Source organism: Aquila chrysaetos, chromosome 17, assembly GCF_900496995.4.
Source record: "Aquila chrysaetos chrysaetos chromosome 17, bAquChr1.4, whole genome shotgun sequence".
Classification (NCBI taxonomy): Eukaryota; Metazoa; Chordata; class Aves; order Accipitriformes; family Accipitridae; genus Aquila; species Aquila chrysaetos.
Genome location: NC_044020.1, coordinates 13,278,129 through 13,297,821, shown reverse-complemented (window position 1 = coordinate 13,297,821; position 19,693 = coordinate 13,278,129). Strand labels below are relative to the sequence as shown.

The window sequence follows — 19,693 nt, the reverse complement described above, 5'->3', positions numbered from 1 at the left end:
CAGACAGGCCAGAGGCATCGTCCTCATATCTCCTGAACAGGGCACAAGCTCAAACGCCATTGAGAGAGCAGTTTCACAAGCAGAATATTTGACCAGGATAGAAAGGAGCTTTTGTACCCAGATACTTATCTAAGGAGTCCTGCCAAGAGATAATGAGAAGCACAAGATTATGATCTCAGATAAATGCATCTGCTGTGAACAAGACTGCATAGTTTATTCCCATCATGCCTTGTTTTAAGTTATTCAAAATCAAAGCAAATTATTCTTATTAAGTGATTATGTCCCAGATGTTTTAAGTTCACGATCATGATGGAGCAAAGACTTGCTTTGAGGTATACGGTGGTGGCAGGCACAGAGCAAGATCCCAGTGTCTCCAGAATGAAAAATAAGTCAGTGCTGATCCCTTTCAGCCTCTTCCCCAGCCCTGATATCTACAGTGGAAAAAGGACCCTGATGCTCACTCCATTTGGGCCCTGAGACCCTGCTCCAGAGTACCCAGAAAATAGGAGGGAGCACCCCTGCCTCACTGCATGGGCCAACTGGGAGATCAGTGTGGCAGGTACTCAGTACCACGGGTGCCATGGGGAAGCAGTGTCTCTGGTGACCAGCTTCAGCCCAACAAACCTCAGGGCAACAGTAGTATCACAATGAGCTTGATGCCTGAGGAGGCTGAGACGTTTTCCCATCTGATATATATGAGATGCATCCAGGGGCAGGCAGCTCAGGAGGATGACAAGGATATCGTGAGGTTATGTAGGGAGAAAATTAGAAGGGCCAAAGCCCAACTAGAACTTAATCTGGCTACTGCCATAAAAGGCAATAAAAAATGTTTCTGTAAATACATTAGCAACAAAAGGAGGGCTAAGGAGAACCTCCACCCTTTATTGGATGTGGGGGGAAACATAGTGACAAAGGATGAGGAAAAGGCTGAGGTACTTATTGCCTTCTTTGCCACAGCCTTTAATAGTAAGACCAGTTGTTCTTCAGGTACCCAGCTCCCTGAGCTGCAAGACAGGGAAGAGGAGCAGAATGAAGCCCCCATAATCCAAGGGGAAATGGTTACTGATGTTCTACACCACTTAGACACGAGTCTATGGGGCTGGATGGGAGCCACCCAAGGGTACTGAGGGAGCTGGTGGAAGTGCTCACCAAACACTTTCAATTATTTACCAGCCATCCTTGGCTAACCAGGGAGGTCCCAGCTGACTGGAAGTTAGCAAATGTGACGCCCATCTACAAGAAGGGCTGGAAGGAGGAGCTGGGGAACTACTAGCCTGTCAGTCTGACCTCAGTGCTGGGGAAGGTTATGGAGCAGTTCATCTTGAGTGCCATCACACAGCACATACAGGACAACCAGGTGATCAGGCCCAGTCAGCATGGGTTTATGAAAGGCAGGTCCTGCTTGACTAACCTGATCTTCTATGACAAGGTGACCCACTTAGTGGATGAGGGAAAGGCTCTGGATGTTGTCTACCTAGATCTTAGTAAAGCCTTTGACACAATTTCCCATAGCATTCTCCTGGAGAAACTGGCTGCTCATGGCTTGGACGGGTGTACTCTTCCCTGGGTAAAAAACTGGCTGGAAGGCTGAGCCCAAAGGGTTGTGGTGAACGGAGTTAAATCCAGTTGGCAGCCGTTCACAAGTGGTGTTCCTCAGGGCTCAGTACTGGGGCCAGTTCTGTTTAATATCTTTATCAATGATCTGGACAAGGGGATCCAATGCACCCTCACTGAGTTTGCAAATGACACCAAGTTGGGAGGGAGGGTCGATCTGCTCGAGGGTAGGAAGCTCTACAGAGGGATCTGGACAGGCTGGATCGATGGGCCGAGGCCAACTGTATGAGGTTCAACAAGGCCGAGTGCCGGGTCCTGCACTTGGGTCACAGCAACCCCACGCAGCGCTACAGGCTCGGGGAGGAGCGGCTGGAAAGCTGCCCGGCGGAAAAGGACCCGGGGGTGCTGGTTAACAGCCGGCTGAATGTGAGCTGCCAGTGTGCCCAGGTGGCCAAGAAGGCCAACGGCATCCTGGCCTGTATCAGAACTAGTGTGGCCAGCAGGAGCAGGGCAGTGATCGTCCCCTGTACTCGGCACTGGTGAGGCCGCACCTCGAGTCCTGTGTTCAGTTTTGGGCCCCTCACTACAGGAGAGACATGGAGGTGCTGGAGCGTGTCCAAAGCTGGTGAAGGGCCTGGAGCACAAGTCTTACGAGGAGCGGCTGAGGGAACTGGGGTTGTTTAGCCTGGAGACAAGGAGGCTGAGGGGAGACCTTATCGCTCTCTGCAGCTCCCTGAAAGGAGGTGGGAGTGAGGTGGGGATGGGTCTCTTCTCCCAAGTAACAAGTGATAGGATGAGGGGAAATTGCCTCAAGTTGTGCCAGGGGAGGTTTAGATTGGACATTAGGAAGAATTTCTTCACTGAAAGGGTTGTCAAACACTGGAACAGGCTGCCCAGGGAAGTGGTTGAGTCACCATGCCTGGAGGTATTTAAAAGATGTGTAGATGTGGTGCTTAGGGACATGGTTTAGTGGTGGGCTTGGCAGTGCTAGGTTAACAGTTGGACTCGATGATCTTAAAGGTCTTTTCCAACCTAACCGATCCTATGATCTGCTCTTCATCTCCACAAAGCTGCATACTCTTCTCTTTGCTGTGTTCAAGGTTGTTGCCATATCCCCTGTTCCTGCTGACTTTCTTACAAAGAGACACTTGGCTGCTACAAAATGTGCCTTATTGACTAGTACTGCATGGAGAGAGGTTGCCTCAAGAGGTTGTGCCATGCCCAGCGCATCTTTCTAATCATCTTTCTGTGATGCTCAGTGTAGAGTTCCCCTTTCTCCATTCTACCCCATTCTCCTTACATTTATCCCACTGTAAAACTACCTGTTAGTCTGCTCAGGCATTTCCAGGTCAGGGTCACCGCATGAATGAGGATTTCTACTGTTTAATAAACTCTTCACATACACTGCTTACACCAGTGTTTTGATGATATTTGTTCTTTGGCTGGTCATGACATTTGCCAGTATCTTCTCATAACAAAATAATCCAAACTGAACTCAGGTTCTAGTCAAACCAGAAATTAATAGAGCTGGTAAATCTTCCCCCTGCCTGTGAATAGAGCACAAAATCACACTGACATTTTTTTATTGCCCCATGGTTTTGCAAATTTAGCTCTAATTTGCTGTGCTGGCGCACCCCATATCTCTTGCAGCCTTAAATTCTCACTCCTTGTTATGTGTTTGCTTTCATTCTTCCTCGTAGGATTCATTTTCTTTTTCCCCAGTCAGACCCTGCCATCGTTTATCTCTTCCCTGTGCTCCAACTGTGCTTGCACACTGTGGTGGCTGAGCTCTGCAGCAGTAACTGGATGCACACTAATCCCATTAAGGGCCCTCTAGTCACCTGGGGTTTTTCAGTTTCTTTGCTATTTTCATTCATCTTCAAATCTCCGTTGCAACTTTAGACCATTAAGGGGTTAAGTGAGATATATCCAGTAAACAAGATAAATCCAAATAAAGGGATTTGGATCTCCCAGTTCAGCATGTTGCTGTGTCTCATTGCCTTTTCTATCAGTGTTTCAGGGTTTTCCAAACACACCCAGACAAGGGCTCTCGCCAGAACCCATCTGGATTAAACTGGGTCCCAGCTGCAAAATTCACTCACAATAACTATTTGATATGGCTCTTTGCAAAGTGGAGTGAAAATGCTATCTAAAATGTTGATTCTCCTGCCTTCAGATCTCATTTCAGATTTTTTTCAGAACATGAATTTTCATCATCTCTTCCCTGAAGTATCCAGACAGGGAAGCCTGCCACCCTGGATGCCACCCCTCATTTTTAATCATGGTAAACACGGAGAAATGAGACCTTGATTATCAGTCTTCCTAGCTCCCCTAAGAGCAATCTTCTCTTTTCAGGCTGCAGAGGAAGGGGGAGGCAGCAGAAGCCCATCCCCATGGTCCCTGGTCCCAGCAGCATGAGGTCAGTCAGGGGAAAGGCAATCAGCAACTTCTGTTCCCATGGGCAACACACTGCACCCTGTGTCTGCCATGAGCATTTCTGGGAGGAAGACATTTCTCTGTACTGTCCTCACCTCCAGATTCCCCCTGGGGCTGTCTGGGGCTGTATGTACCCCCTTTCAGGGTGAGAGCCCCCATAGCACATTTTGGCCATTTGAGAAATGCATTACTAAGATCCAGATCTGCTCTGCCTGTTGCCTTCGTATGCTGTCTATAGCATTTGCTGTAGAGCCATGTGGTACCCTGAAGGCACTGTCTCTAGAGTGTTTGTGTGTGTAGAAATTGATTTTTTGTAGATTTTAAGGTCAGAAAGAACCATTTCAACCTTCCTGTGTAACCCTTTGCACAGACTTAAGAACATCATCTGGAAATTTCTGCCCTTCGGGCTCACAGCCTCTGCTTGAAGATCGTAACTTCCAAAAAGATACTCAGTCTGGAGTAAAGATTGTAATAAATGATGAAACTATACTATCCTGAGGTGAATTATTCCTGTAATTACTTAATTGCTCACCCTGAGCTTTCAGCCTCTTCATCATGCAATTTAACCTCTAATTCCATGTTTCACGGTTTTATTCCCTTCTGTGTATTTCCTCTGCCACTCCTATTATCCCATTTAATATGCGGCACCAACGCTGCACTCAGTAGCACATCTCTAATAAGTGCCTTAGTTTTACTTCAGTGTTTGACAGCCAGTTTCCCCCTCCACATCCGTATAAGAAACCTAACGATCTAGCGTGGCTTTGCATTTTATATTAAATAAGCCATTTATAAAGGTGCAAAAGATGATTGGAAGATACTCTAATAAATGGGTTAATTCATAACCATAGAGTCAAACTGTCACTCTAGTCATTTATAATCTTTCCACTGCCCTATCTATAGTTCATACTTCTCGTGACAATAATGAGCTTATATAGCGAGCCCCTCATCCGAGCGTGCAGTTTGCTACTTGCTGCTATTCATCAAGCTCAGCCATTGGGCTCCTTTGAGTCATTGGTCTCCAGACACAGATGAGGGGATGGCAATCTCAACTGAATGTTGCCCGAATGGAAAGGTTCGACTATTAATAAATAATCGCTCACATTAGGAAGTGATCTGTTAAAACCAGCAGACTCCTTTTTTCATGCCATCTTTGCTTCCCTCTGCCCGTTTTCCCTCCTCTCCTCTTGCCTGTGTGAGGTCCCCAGACATGGCTTGGAGGACAAGTGCCTCGGCAGGACCTGAGCTGGATGCTGCCAAGGTGCCAGCTCTGCCCGGCCTCATCGGTCCTGTGCAAACCTCAGCACCAAGCTGTGCAAACCTCGGCACAAAGCTGCTGGAGCCTGCCACATGCCCCACGCACCTGGTCCCAACCCCAGGTCCTCAGTGGGGAGGAGATGGTGCCGGGGCGACCTACCGGAGCGACCCACCAGCATTCTGCAGTGCGACAGGGAGGCCCTTCTGGACAGACATCAAAGGTCAGGGATTTTTTTGGGGGGGTGGATGCGACCCCTTTAAAGCAGGCACAGCCTGACCTCCGGCTGGAGAAGCCGAGACCCGTCTTCAGGAATCAGAGTAATCCTGGGTGATTTTATCCCACTCCACTTCCCTAAATCTGCGGCTGTTGCTGCTTGGCGAGGGGATTAAGGGGCTGGCAGGGGATTACGTAGCCGCTGCGGCTCCCGGCACGGAGCTCCCTCCCTGCGCGGCCGCTCCTCGGGGCGCAGAGACGCACCGCACCTGTGGGTGCCCGCCGACGAGGGTCCTCGGCGGGTTTTTGGCCGCCCACCCTGCACCGGAGACCCCTGACGGCACCCGGCAGCAGAACCGACGTTCCCGGGGCGGAGGCGGCCAGGGTCACCCCGGGGCTCGGCCCCGCAGCGGCAAGGCACCCAGCCCGGCAACATGGCAGGGGCTGTGTGGGACCCCCCAAGGGGCAGCAGGAAGAGCAGGGAACCCCCGCATCCCACCGGCCGGTCCCCTTGCTGATGGTTGGCATGTGGAGGATGGGGCCCTGGGCTGTCCCGTGGATGATGCTCTGGCTCTTCTGCCTCCTGCCCTCTGCCAGGGCCCAGACGAAGATCCCGCTGGAGACGTAAGTGTTTCCCTCTCTCTGCCGTGGGGCATTTCTGGCGTGGAGTGGGCAATGCCGTGGGCATGGGCAGGCAGGTGGGAGTGCCTCCCCGGCGATGGCAGGCACTGTGGGTGTAGGCTCCTCCAGAGGGGCACGTCGCTGCGGAGGGGGTGGCATTTCCTTACGATGGTGGCGATGGCTCCTGGAAGAGGACACGGGCACAGGAACCACAAATTCAGTTCCCAGGTCTAGCGCAGATGTGATGCCTCATTTTCCCTGTTCGTCAAGCAGAGCAATGATACTCATCTGCTTTAGTTAAGCACTTTGACATCTATTAATGCTCTGCTTAATGCACTGGGCGGCAGAAGGCAAAACCAGTTTAAAGACACGTTCGTAAAACCCCACCACTGGTGCAACTTGTGGAGATTCAGTCATGGAGGCAGATGTAAGTGGTCCCAGTTTAGCAGCTCCCCAGTTTAGCAGAGCCGTCCCAGCAGAGGCTGCTGGTTTGCAGCCTGCCGGCGACACCTTGGGATGTATAGCACCGGTCAGGATCTGGCCATGGCAGGCATATGGACGGGGTATTTGAGCAAAGACACATCTCTTCGATATACACGAGATCCAGATCATGCAGTGCAAGGTTTGCAGCTCCGAAGCTCTGATCGCTAGCATTGGCCTGGTATACTGATAGCTGCAAAAAACCTTTGTGCACACATACACAGCCTGGGTAATACACACACACATGTTTATTTGTGCGTGCAGATGTCAGGGGATGTTAGTGGAGGGAGGCCAAATAGAAGAAAGAGGCCATGGCACCTTTTCTTGCTTGTTCCTGCTCCATCTTACTACAAAGGGCGTAATAGCCCTTCCCAGAGCTCTGGAGCATAGGAATGAAAAGCTGAGCTGCAATACAAAGCATAACCAGCCACGTTTTGTGCATGCACTGCATTTGGGTCCGGGTACTAGTGCACATGCAGGGAATCTAGATACACCTTTTTGGATGTGGGTTTGCAGGGCACCCACACCCCCATGCATGTTGGTGTGCACGAGCAGCTCCAGAAAGCTCCCCACCAGCAGCACAACCCACCCCGGCAGCCCACCAGGAGGCTAACAGCTCTCAGCAAACCCAGTTTTTAAAAACTTCACCTTGTTAAGCTGATTTAGGCAAGTTAAATCCTTTAAGGATTAAAAATGTCAGCATTGCGGTGGGTAAAAGTTGTTGTGGGGCAGCTTCTCTGGAGCTGGGATAGGCCTGTCTGCGCAGGACAGTGGGTTGGTCTAGAGAGGAGACAACACTGCCATCCGGTTTCAGGAGGAGATATGGCCAATAAACTGACCAAAGTCAGCTCAAGCCCTTTCCTGAGACTGAGAAAATGTTTTATATTAAAAAATTGCCAATAAGACCCTCACAGATGTGCTTGCCAGTACAGCCCAAGTGATTGCCAAGAGTTGCACTGACTTTATCCAGGGGGGGTCTCAGGAAATTTTGCCACTAGTTTTGTTCTTGTCTGCATTATCAAGCCCTCCTTCAGCAAAGTGCTTCTGATTTGGGTTTCACAAAAATGACACAGAGGTTACACAGAATAAAATCCAACTTCTGATAATTTCAAACCATGCAAAATAAAAATTGACTTTCCGTGCTCAAGGTAAATACTACATGGAAATGGCCTTTTAGCCTTGAAATCTGTGGTGTTAAGAAGCCAGACCATCCTTTCTGCTGTTTTCACCACTGAATACAAGTGCAGGGATTACAGGCAGGCAATCTCTGACCAAATCCTTTTCTGACATGTTTGGTTATAATGTGATAGCCCTTTACTACTGAGAAAAGAGTTATGTCACTTTGCACAATTTGGAACTTATTCATGTACAAGAATGAAGAATAAACAATAGAAAAAGAGCTTTTCTCCCCTGGTACCAAAACCAGACCAATAGCTGAATTAATCCCTGGTGTTTCGAATCCGCTCATGAATTTAACTAAAACACAAAAGTTGCCCTTTTTGAATGAAATTTCAGTAGAACACCACATTGGCCAGAGGACCAAAGGGAGTAAATCAGCAGAAAATGGACCTGCTCCATAGGTTACATGGGGACATTTTGGGGACAAAAAAACAGGGTCTTTTAAACACCAGCTGGGTTCAATCACAGTTAAGTGACATAAGGCTAAATTGGCCTGTGCTGCTCCCCAAGTCATGCCTAGCTTTGCTGCACTGTGTTTGGTTTGTTGCCATTTTTGCAAAGCTCGCTCAGCTTTAACTCCAGCGGTGCAAAAATCTGCTCAATCAGTTACTAGCACTGCTTCTGGGGTGCAAGTTCAGCATGGAAACCACCTCCTCTTTCCTCCTGGCCACTGCTCTGCTCAACTGGCCATGGCATGGGCAGGAGTGCTTGCAGCTGTGAGGATGGTGAGGATTTGGGGCTGGCTGCTCAGCCTGTGCTTCTTGGGGTACCAGAAACGCCGGGAAATGCTGGTGGGAGAGGTGAAGATCAACCTGGTATGGCCTCTTTAGGCTGCCCCTACTGTCTCTATACATCTGCTCCTGAGTTCACGGAGCCAGCAGCCTCAGATGAAATTTCTCTGCAACCTGATGAATTTTAGACTGACCTTTTTTCTCACTTGTTTATGTAAAAAATAAGGAAACCTATTTAAATTCAGCAGGCTGCCCTTAATTTCCCTGTACTCCAGGGTCACTCCCTTCCCTGGCAAATAATTGTCTTTTAAATATGTAAATGCCAGCATATTTCTGCCTCTTCACTTGCCTCCTTTTCAACTTAAATGAAATGCCACAATATATTTTTAACTACCCACTCTTCAGCCCTGTCACAAAGGGCTTTGGGACCTTTGTGCCCTCTCATTCCTCTGTGCCCCCTAACTTTCCAACCAGCCCTCCAAAGCTGCCCGTCTCCGGCCCTCTCTCTGCTCCCCCCTGCCTTTGCGCTTCCTTCCTCTGCTTCGAGGCCAGCAGAAGTATCAGCCCGCGAGCCAGAGGGGCAGCTCAGAAGCGGCTGTGAGGCTGCTGCCTCAGGTGGGCTAGGAGAGCCCTCCCAGGCTGAGTGTCCGACACACAGGGCACCCACGTAGAAATTGCAAAATTACACAAACCCTGACCTTTTCTTTTCCTTGAGCTCTGCTATTACTGGAAGTTTCAAGGTTCATATATTTTGGCTTCTTTTGCCACAGCCTCAAAGGCTAAAATCCAACCTTCTATTTTCCTGTTTTAAGGAAAGGGGAGAATCCCCAGTCATGCTGGACTTAAGGACTTCACAAACGAGCAGATCCATGAGCAGCAGGGCTGGGTCTTCTATGAAACTGTGTCTGTGGCTGGCTTCTCTACTGACTGCTTGTTGCTATGTTGGTATTGCGGACCTTTTACCTCAATAATAGCATCTTTCTGCTTAAGCTGCCCAGCCACACCCACTAGTCAGAAATTTATATCACAGACTCTTCCACCCTGCTGGATTGAAAAAGGTTGAGGGCTGGAAGGAATAGGGGCACACGCACAGCCACAGACATGGCACAAACCAGAAAGACCAGGATCATGTGTACCTAATTTTGGGGGGAGGAAAATGGGGTAAAAATATACCTTCCTGCTAAAATTACAATCCCAAACTTCATGTTTTGGTTCTCTCTTTCTACAGTAAAAGGTGAGGAGACTGGAGAATATTAGTTAATATCAGCACAAAACATCTCATACATAAAAGTTGTAATACCAGCTGCAGCAGATGGGCATCGAGTTAATTGTTGATTCAGAGATCTTCATACCTCAGTGAACATGTTAGTCACTACAACAAACAGGAAAGCATCCCGTGGGGTCCTCTTTTATTCTAGGCTTGCTAGAATAACTCTGATATGGGGCAATAAATTCTGGTCTCCTAGCAAATACCCGTATTCTTCTGTTCTCTAAGAATGAAATGAAGAGACAAAAGCTCTGGCTGTCAAAATAAGATGCACAGCACAATGAAAAAAAAAACACCCCAAAGGCGGGGGGGGGGGGGGGGGGGGGGGGAGAAGCCTTGTTCTTATTGACTTCAGCTGGTGCTAGATCACACTCAGTGGTTAGAAATGAACATCTCATTACCACTTAAGGAGTGATTAAGAAAGGCACCTACTCTCTCATTGTACTCCTTTTGTTGGCAGTGGAGAGAGGTGCAGTTCAGAGCAGAAGCTTTATGTACGCTCCAAATCATCCCCTATAGTTACCTATTTGTCTCTATTTGCAAAAGGGCAGCCTAAACAGGCTTTACTAGGCTAAACTTAGCTGTTGTGATTATTCTACTATTGCTGTGCTGGCTTTACTCCAGAGAGCTCATTTCTATGTTGGTGTATTATTCTGCCATGAAAGTGATGCAATGCACTGGGAAATCAGGCCCTGAGGTTAAAGTCTGCTTAGGACTGGAAGAAATCTCCTGGAAGTCATAGGTAAGACTCTGCACCCCACAAATAAGTAGTGTATTCTGGTTAAGTGGAGAAGGCCATTTATTCCATTAAGTAAAACTCTCCTAAGTGAATCCTTGTTAAAGGAACTGCATGTAGGTGGAACTGCCTAATGTGAATCATGTAATAGACTTCTGATGAACTGCCCTGTCAATTACGAGAGCCATCTATTTTGATTTGGATGGCTCGGTGTTCAGGCTGCTCTTCAACATCTTTATGTTCTCCATGTGGTATTGCTATCATCAATTATTTACAGGATGGCACAAATGTAAGTAGTGTTTTACAAAGATGAGGTGCATAATCTAGTCTGGCATTATCAAGTCATAGTATCTCTACTGAGAGCAGTGAATTCGTCCTGCTCGTTAGTCTCTACCCCACACAGCTCTAGGAACTGAATCCAAGGGCTGAATCTTGAAGACTTCTTTCAGGTCTGACACTTATTTCTCTTCAGCAGTCTTGACATTAGGTGTCTAGCCCTTCACCCCAGGCTCCGTCTGCAATCAGTGAAGATAAATAGGTGTCTGCAAAGAGCTATTTATTTCACTTTGATAACAATACAGGAAAGCAGATGATATCTAAGACCAAACGTACAACTTTTGTACCTCTAAAGTTAGGTGAGACAAATTCCACTCTGAGTCAAGATGTAGTGACCGAGACCAGCAGAACTCAGTGTTTCTCCTTGCTGACCAATGTCCTGGGCAGAATGTCCAAGAGCAGCGCTTGCTTCCTGCCTTACTGCTTGTCTGCCTAGCAATCTGGGGAGAAAGCATTGTCACTGTCATTATAGTGGCTTAGAGAAATCAGGGAAAACTCCATCTTCCTCTCTGAAGAAGTAAGCTGTTCTGCTGACTTTGAATTATCAACACCAATTTTCCTTTTTTTCCTCTTTTTAGGGTGAAGTCTTGGGCAGATGCCTTCGGTGGGGAGCTGTACTCCATTGTGACTAAGTATTCAGGCTCTCTCCTCTTGCAGAAGGTAGGCAAAAGCTGCGAGGGTTCCCTTGGCTTCACAGCATGTCCCCATGTAGCCCTCCAAGGTTTCCCCCTGGGGTAGAAGAAAGCAAAACACACAGGTCTCCAGCTAACTTTCAAAACCATGCAGGTTCATATCCATAAGTACAGAGTGATGCCCTGTGGCCATTCTCTGTGAACTGGAGAGGGGGATCCACCTAATGCCTTTCCTGCTATCATTAGCCATGGCCAAACACCACCTAAATTGTCCTATTTTTCAAAAATACTTTTTAACAGTACTCCTCATGTTTCCCCTCTGATGATCTTTTCATGCCCTTCCACACTGACCTGTCACTCCTCCCTTCCTAAGTGCGCATCAGTCCCTCTCCTCCTACTCATCACTCACCTGTTCATTGTCACCCCATCGTCCCCTCCTGCAGCTCTCCAGCTGGCACTCTTGTTTCTTTCTGCTTCCTCATCTGTCTTCCTCCAGTCACTCATCAATTCTTTGAATTGTGCCTTTAAAACTCTGCTTTGGACAGGGTCTCTGAGGAAGGTGCCCTAGAAGCCATGATCTTCCAGAGGTGCAGAGCTCTGCTTGGCTTTGTCACCAAACGGGCGCTGTTGCACTAAACTCTTTATCGGCACTAAAGGGTGTAGCTCCAGGGGTTTTAAATAAATGGTCCCATCTGCAGCTGTAGAGAAGTTGCCCTGTTTCCTTGATTCCTGAAGTCAGAGCGGAATGGCTGCTCCTCTTTCAGGCTTGCTGACCTCTGCACTGTGGCAGCAGGGCTGTATGGATCAGCACCTCCCAAGGGCTGCTCAGGGGGCCTGGTGGCTCCGGAGTCCATCTGATGGGATGCCGTCCCCTCTCCACCTCATGTGGTCATCTGGTTCCTTTTCTCTTCTCTTTGATTCTTTTCTTCAACACAAGCCACGCATTGCCTCTTAAGCCTTCTAGGTGTCTGATTCTTGCCTTGCTGCTGAGCCCTCTGTTTCCCTCTCCCCACAGTGCTGCTTTCTGTCTGGAGTAAGGGAGCATCTCACACAGCATCACCTTTGCTAGGCTTGGCCAAGAAAGGCCTTCAGCATCCATCACAAAGGTCTATACTGATCATCAGCTCTTCTTAGGAGGAATGTGCCACCATGCAATAAAAAACTCTCAGCACTAATCTAGGTACTTCATGCACTAGTCATGAGGCAGCTATGGTGGGATATAGATGCAGGCAAAATTTGGCTTTTAGCAGGTTTGATGGTGCTTCTGCATTGCCTATTCTTCCATGGGTTCCCCAGGTCATAATTGCTAGAGGCAAAGTGACACGCTAAGGCATCTCTGGTGAGTGCTGGAGCTCTAGTGGGCAGGAGATAGATTGGGGTTATTTGATAGTCAGGTCTCTGTGTCTGACGCTGTGTAGGTGTGCTTCAACACAGCCAACTTGCACTGTTTCTGTAGCTGTTTCTACTAACAGATTAAGGGAGTTCATGTTCCTTAAGGTCCAAAAGTCAGTGGGACTAAGGAGAACAGGGGATAGCTTGAAAATACCAGTGTTGTGAAAGTTGGTAATGGAGGCCAAGGATGGCAGATGTGACACTGAGGTGGGTGTCAAGAGACAGCTGTGGGTGTAAGAACCCTGAAGGTAACCAAATCCAATCTAGCATTCATGTCAAGGGGAGTCAAGGCAGAGCTATATTTCCCTGGTGGTCTGGCAGCCTTATAAAATAATCACATTTGCCTGCCCAAGTCCATGTCCACGTGGTTTTGTTGTTGGAGGGGGTGGAAGGTGTCTGGTTTGCTCTTGCATGTGTTGGGGCCTGGATGCAGCACAGACTGATTGGGCTTTGTACAGTCTCTGGATACCCCTGAGCGGGACACAGTGTCACCCGTGACTCAGGGAAAATGTCCTTCAGTGAGTCACTGTCACCACTTCCAGCAGGGAGTACAGATGAGCTTGATCTAGCCTTGCTCTGTTAACACTCCAGCAAAGAGTCATCTCCTAAATGCATGTCCTGCCCTGCCCTAATGTTACTTAAGCAGTTTAAACAGCTCAGGTTTACCTTTCAACCCTCAAGTCCCACTTCTTGAGCTCTTTCATTTCCCCTTATTTCCCTGGGCCTAGGGAAATAGGGGAGGACCAGCCAGCACCCACTTCTTCAGTCCTTTTCTCAGCCTCTATTTCTTTAGCAAGCACTTCTCACAAATCAGTGTCTCAAAGCAGGGAACATCCTGGAGGGCTCCCTCTGCATCCCTGACACTTACAGTGCTGCAGAAGGACAGCTTCAGGAGATGCAGACAGATCTTTTACTAATAGGCAACATTTTCATGCCCCATGAGATGCACCTTGACAGACCCCAAATAACTTTATGTAGATCACCACACTGGTGCAGATTGCAGGCAAGTCAGGCCTGGGGAGCCAAATGCACCGAAGTCTGGAAATCCAAATGTGTGCTCTGAGGCACCTTTCTCTTTTTGGGCTATTACCTCTTTTTCACATGAAATATTTCTCTGTGTGTGTCTGTGCATGGGCAGACCAGCGGAAGGGTGGGGAGCACAGTGTAGAGGCTCAGACAATTCTTTCCTTGGTGCTTGTTTAATCCGACAGGCATTTTGCCTTTAAGGAAATGCAAACTGAGAGATAACAGCCCTTTTCATATTTTACTTCATGTCTCCCTTGTGCCTTATAGGCTTGAAGTAACTAGCTTATTGTTGCCTTGAGAGCCATAATTTTTCAGTTACTGAATGTTTTGCATGTAAACCTTCTCTTTAATATTTAGCATAAACTTCCTTTTGTGGCTCTGAGTTTGTTTGGTTTCCTTTGGGGTTTTTGTTTCCCCCAGAAGAGCCCAAACATCATGTTGCAAACCCAAATGGTCAATTTCTTACCAGGCTTTATTGTTCCCAGAGACCTGGTGAACCAGTAGACATCTCTTGAATCCACAAGGGTGGGTTCTCGCCCTGGATCAGAGAGCTTTGAGAAAGACCATGGGAGGCTCTCTATCTGAAGCAGTCAGCATACCGTCAAATTAAACCTCACAGAGGTAGCAAAAGCTGAAGAGTGGCTTTGGTTTGATGGCTGCAGCATCCATTGTATTCTTTTGACCATTATGCAGCAGAGGTTAAGATAAGCTTGTGCACTTAAACCTGGCTCAGAGGTGAGGGATCTGTATTAAAATGCTGGCTGGGGTCTAGGACAGCTGAGGCCAATACAGCTGGAGTAAAGAGGTGTGTGAAAGGCTGAGTAGGGGGAGGGCAGTAGCACGTCCCAGAGCTAAGGAACAGAAAGTTTGAACCTGTGGCTTATTAGGTCTGTTTGCCAGAGTTGACCAGGCAGGGACTAAAGGCCTGGGGCTACCCAGGGCAGCCATGCCAGGAGGATACCACAGTGGTTCTGCGCTTCTCGGGGCTTGCCTCCAAGTGACAGAAACACCATCAGCTTCAGCAGACTCAAAACTTAACTTTTCTGCTGTGTTAACAATGCATTATAAGTGTTTCTGAGAACTACCTCCTGCTTCCTTCTGTAGCTGAAGTGCTAAATGCCTTCCCCGGTGGATAGGGCTGAGAAAGGACAGCAGGGCTTGGCTCCAGCTGTGTAATTACTAGAAAGCACTACAAATAACTATATGGTAAAGAACAGTCAAATTGAAGAAGTTCAGTCAAGATATTTTCCTGGGTGAAGATGAAGGGAATGTCTTTCGCGCTCTTAATATAGTTTCACTAGCAGTGAGTAATGCAACACTGTGTACTTCAATGGGCTAAATTTCATGGAGGTGGGAACAAGAAAATATATTTGGTGTCATATCTCCGTTCACAGATAAAACTTAGGATACTGAATCCTGGATATTCCACTTTTAAATCTCCACCCCCACCAATGCAGCAGGAGAATCTTAATGAATCGCTCCTGCTGTTTTAAGGGAATACTAAGTACTAGATGAATATGATGTGATTTTCTGTTAAATCTGAGTTAACTTTTTGGCCCCTTTTCAACATCAGATGCTTTCAGCCAGTTCTTCCAAGCCTGTACCTGATACTTGTTCTGTAAATTATAATGATCTGATAACCTGAACCCTAAACTCAGGTTGTGCAGGTTAATCTTGGTTGGCTACAAGCACCTGTGTTGACATTTGACATTTGCTGCGTACTTTCAGCCATGGTGTGTGGTAGCGGTATTGGAATCATAGGTGCTACTCTGTTGCCCACCCTTAGGAACTCTTGCGATGAATATTCACTCACAGCAGGAGATTTTAGTGGCAGCAATACAGATACAAAATGGTTTGCTGGATCATTTGTAGGAAAAAAGCTCAAAGGGGATCTGAGCTCAAAGCTGGTGTGTTCCTCGAAGCCAACTGCAACTTTGCAGATAGTTTTGGGGGTTTTGTTTTGTTTTGTTTTTTGTTTTGGGTTGGGTTTTTTTTGTCTTCCCAGCTCTGGCTAGTTCCTGGGGCTGAGATGTGTGTACAGTATTAGCAGCCTGCTCGTGATTGCTCATGATTACTTTTACCCTATTAATATCTGCTTGTCAATGTGTCAAAAGCACATTAAATATTAATTGAGAGGTAAAGAGCCCTGTTCTTTTTAAGTCAAGATATGACCCAAGGTAACCGATGGCAGGTCACTTTGTAAAGCGTGTGCTTGCCCATGCTGGTGCAGTCCCCGCCTTGGCTAGCTTTCCCGGGAGAGATTACCCTCCTCCCCCCGAGGAGGGCCTGATTAAAGCCTAGCCTGGCAGAGATCACTTCCCTCCTGACGAAACCATGACATGGAGCTAAATGGGACAGGCACCAGCTGGGATGTGTGCTGTGGTCTTGTCAGCAGCCAGGGACCTCAGTCGGGGGGTTGTTGCACATCCCTCTTTCAGCAGCATGGTTATGCTAACCTTTGTGCTCAACCCAACCTCTTCCTCCTCCCCCGCCCGTCCCAGCTACCCAGCCACAGCAGAGGGGATGCGAGGCCTGGCGTTTTTAATCCAGTAAAACCCTTGCTGTTAATCACGCCAGACAGAGCGAGCAGCCTCCCCGCCATGCCTGCTGCAGGCTGGATGCTGCTGCTATTTCTGTCTGACCTCCTCAGCCTGCCCCATCCTCAAGGCATTTCTTATTCTGCCTGTGCTCAGCTGCCCTCCTGGATGGTCAATGAGCTTCTTGAACAAAAGGAACTCCACTTGCTCACCCTAAAGACATGCAAAGTCCTTCCCCCCACACTTTCTTCTAATTCAAAAGTGCCACTAAAGCCCCTGCCATCCCCTTACCCTTTTCACCACCTCATTTTGTACCAGCACGAGAAGTCCAGCCCTGGCTGAGATTGCTGCTATCGTGCTAATGCAACATGAAGATGGAGGGGACATGTATACTCTGCAGAGAGAAGTGAAGACGAGGGACCAGGGAAATTCAATCAGTTGCCTTTGTGCTTCCATATTGCTGGGGAGATAAATTTCTGTCTTTTCTGAAATGGGTTAATCATATTGTGTCCTTTTGCAGGTTGGTTTTTTTTTTTTTTTACTCTTTCTTTCTGTCTATCTCTGTTAGCTTTAGGATTTTTTGAAAAGGAGAAATAAAGGCCATTGTATCCAGTCTTGAAAGGACAGATTTAGGGAGGCAGATTACAATTACCCAGTTTGGGAATACTCTCAGGTTTTTAATGCCTAGATTATATGAAACTTGCTCAGAAGAAACTGGTTATCTCTAAAGCTGTCAGTTTGAGATCCTCCTCGTTATGGCATCTCTCCCAGTGGAGACAGCGCTAAGCAGCCATGCTCGTAATTCCTGGTTTCTGGGAATTGCCTCTGTGCTGCTTTTGGCCCAAAGCATGCTCATGCATGCTGAATAAGTAGCATCATAACTGTCTTGCTGACCTTTCCTTGGCAGTCTCCCACCTAAGCACTGAGCAGACCCTTCTTGCTGCAGACCTGACAAGTTACCCTACAGATATGATGGCACTGTGGGAGGATAGGACATGCACTAGCATTATATCTCTCCCACTAGTGCCCCAGAGCACATATGACGTAGGAGGTGATGTAATGACAGCATACAGCTCCATTCCTTTGCCCTTCCCTCTGCCTTAAGTAAATTTCAGGTATGTGATGCATATAATGCTATTATGGATGTAAGCACAATGTGTATTAGGCTTTCAAAAGTTGGCCTCCTGCTTCTCTCTTATTTGTAGGCACTAATAGCTTCAGGTACATTGCTGTTTTCAACAGCCACAAGCTCAATATTGAATCAGTTGCTTTTACTTAGTCAAGATGCTTTGTGTTATGGCCAGTGATCTGCACACACCCAAATTATGGGGTGAAAAGGGAGGAAAGGCAGAGATGGGAGAAGGTGATAAATCAGACCAGTTCTTTCAACACATCTTTCTTCACCAAAGACAATACCCAGCTAACAATAATAGATTCACCCCTCTCCTTATGAGCCTCCTGCTCAGCAAGATTTTCTGCTTTCCCTTGGGTAGAAGTACAAAGATGTGGAGCCAACTCTGAAGATCAAAGAGGTGGATGGCTTGGAGCTGGTGAAGAAGTTCTCGGAGCAGATGGAAAGCATGCTCCGCAGGAAGGTTGAAGCCGTTGAGGTATGACCACGGGGGCTATGGGAAGGAAGTTCTCTCCTGTCAGCCCCAGAGCAGTAGATGCAGGCCTCCTGCCTGTACCAGGAGTGTGTGGGCGCAGAGGTTGCATGAGGACTTCCTTGCCCAACCAAATGCCTGCTAGTGCAGCTGGCTGCTTGCTCTGAGCTTTAAGTAGACACTGGTGGGAGGATGTGGGTGTTCAGACAAGGGAATGCTGGCTTCTCCCTCAGCCCAAAGTAGGAATTAAGATAAAAACAAAGTCTAGGAATAAATATGAAGGAACGAACACTCTTTTAGGAGAAAAGAGCTGTTTAAAGAGAAAAAACCTCTCGCAAGTGAAAATAAAGTTCATCGTTGCATAATGCATTCTGGCCATTGAAGACTGGTAGCTTGTTTCAGCTGTGCGTGTGGCTCAGGGGAAATTTCTGCAGCCCCTGAACACAAGCTGCGAGGAAGGTGCTTGGATTTTCAGCTGTGTACATGGGGAGGCATGGAGGAGGTGGCAAGAGGTCTTTAGCTGTTGCTGTGTTGGAGATCAGAGCAGGTAATCGTTATGGCCCCTCTTACTTCTTGCATCTAAGGATCTATCATATTCCCTTATATTTACCCACTATGAAAAGCATATTTCTGTAGTCACAGAGCCTTGACTGTTTAAGGCGTCTAATGTGGAAAAGTCATCCAGAAACACATCATTTGAATCTCAAAGTGAAATGTGGGCATATTTAGACCCAGAGCTTTGGCCCATAATGTTAAATTCATAGCCAGACTTTTCCAATGTTTGGATTGCCTTATCCTTTGTGCAGGAGCAAAAGGTAGTTTTGCTGAGACTGTTGCTGATTGTGCAACCCTGAAAACATGTACATGTTTAGCTGGATTCCTTCCCAGTCTGTACCAATTGAGAATCAGTGCCCTGAAGCATCATACTGGGGAATACTAGTTGATTATATTGCCTTCCATAAATGGTAAGAGCTTATAAATGGCCACAGCATTGCTGAGCCCTTTATGAAATTGAGTCATGGTCTTTGTCTCAGTAACAATACCAGACTGAGACTCCCACAAGGCCTTTTCCGTTGACGAGATACTGACATCAGGCTGGGTCTGAAATGCCTTTCCCATTGCTTTTTGGAAGGGTTCATGGAAAATGAAATTAAATCTCTGGCTGTTGTTTCTCTAAATGGACATGTTTCTATTTATCCTTTGTCCATGTATATGTCCTGTGATATCTAAGATTGCTCAGGGGTTTAGTAGGGACTCTGGAGTAAGTAGGTGTGAATATACTTGGCAGTAAATAGCTGTGAATATACCTTCCAAGCTGTAAAGTTGCAGCACAGAATGACAGGTCAGCAGAAAAGGAGGTAAAGAGGGAAGTTTATAGCCCCATGACTGTGTTGTGGTGAAGGAGGCAGTCGTGTGTCTTTTCACTAACTGTGTGAATGGCTGATACAGCTGGAACAGCTTCTGGAGGGCTTTCCACAGCATCCCCTCATCTTTCTTTCTGTGTGCTTGCATTAGAGGCTGGTGGAAGCAGCAGAAGACGCAGATCTGAACCACGAGTACAACTCCTCACTGGAGGTAAGTTTATCCTGGTCAGTGACAAAATATGACGTGCATCTTCAGAGAGCCTAGCCAAAAGGCAGGCCTAGCAGCACCCAGTCACCTCGGGTTCCTGGACAGGTTAGGAGTTTCCTTGT

The 19,693-nt window shown here is 47.4% G+C and overlaps 1 protein-coding gene across 6 annotated transcripts in view; it reads left to right on the top strand.

Moving 5' to 3' along the window:
- Nucleotides 1-5,623: 5,623 nt before the first annotated feature.
- CACNA2D4 (calcium voltage-gated channel auxiliary subunit alpha2delta 4) overlaps nucleotides 5,624-19,693 on the top strand; it is a 131,261-nt gene continuing 117,191 nt past the window's right edge. For 2 of the 6 annotated variants that reach the window (XM_030040134.2, XM_030040132.2), the window contains exons 1-4: nucleotides 5,628-6,082; nucleotides 11,387-11,468; nucleotides 17,889-18,005; nucleotides 19,515-19,574. In XM_030040134.2, coding sequence (XP_029895994.1) covers nucleotides 5,976-6,082; nucleotides 11,387-11,468; nucleotides 17,889-18,005; nucleotides 19,515-19,574 — 366 coding nt within the window. In that variant the 5' untranslated portion in view covers nucleotides 5,628-5,975. Of the gene's footprint in view, nucleotides 6,083-11,386; nucleotides 11,469-17,888; nucleotides 18,006-19,514; nucleotides 19,575-19,693 lie in introns of all 6 variants that reach the window. The other 4 variants (XM_030040137.2, XM_030040136.2, XM_030040138.1 and 1 more) reach the window with 3 other exon arrangements.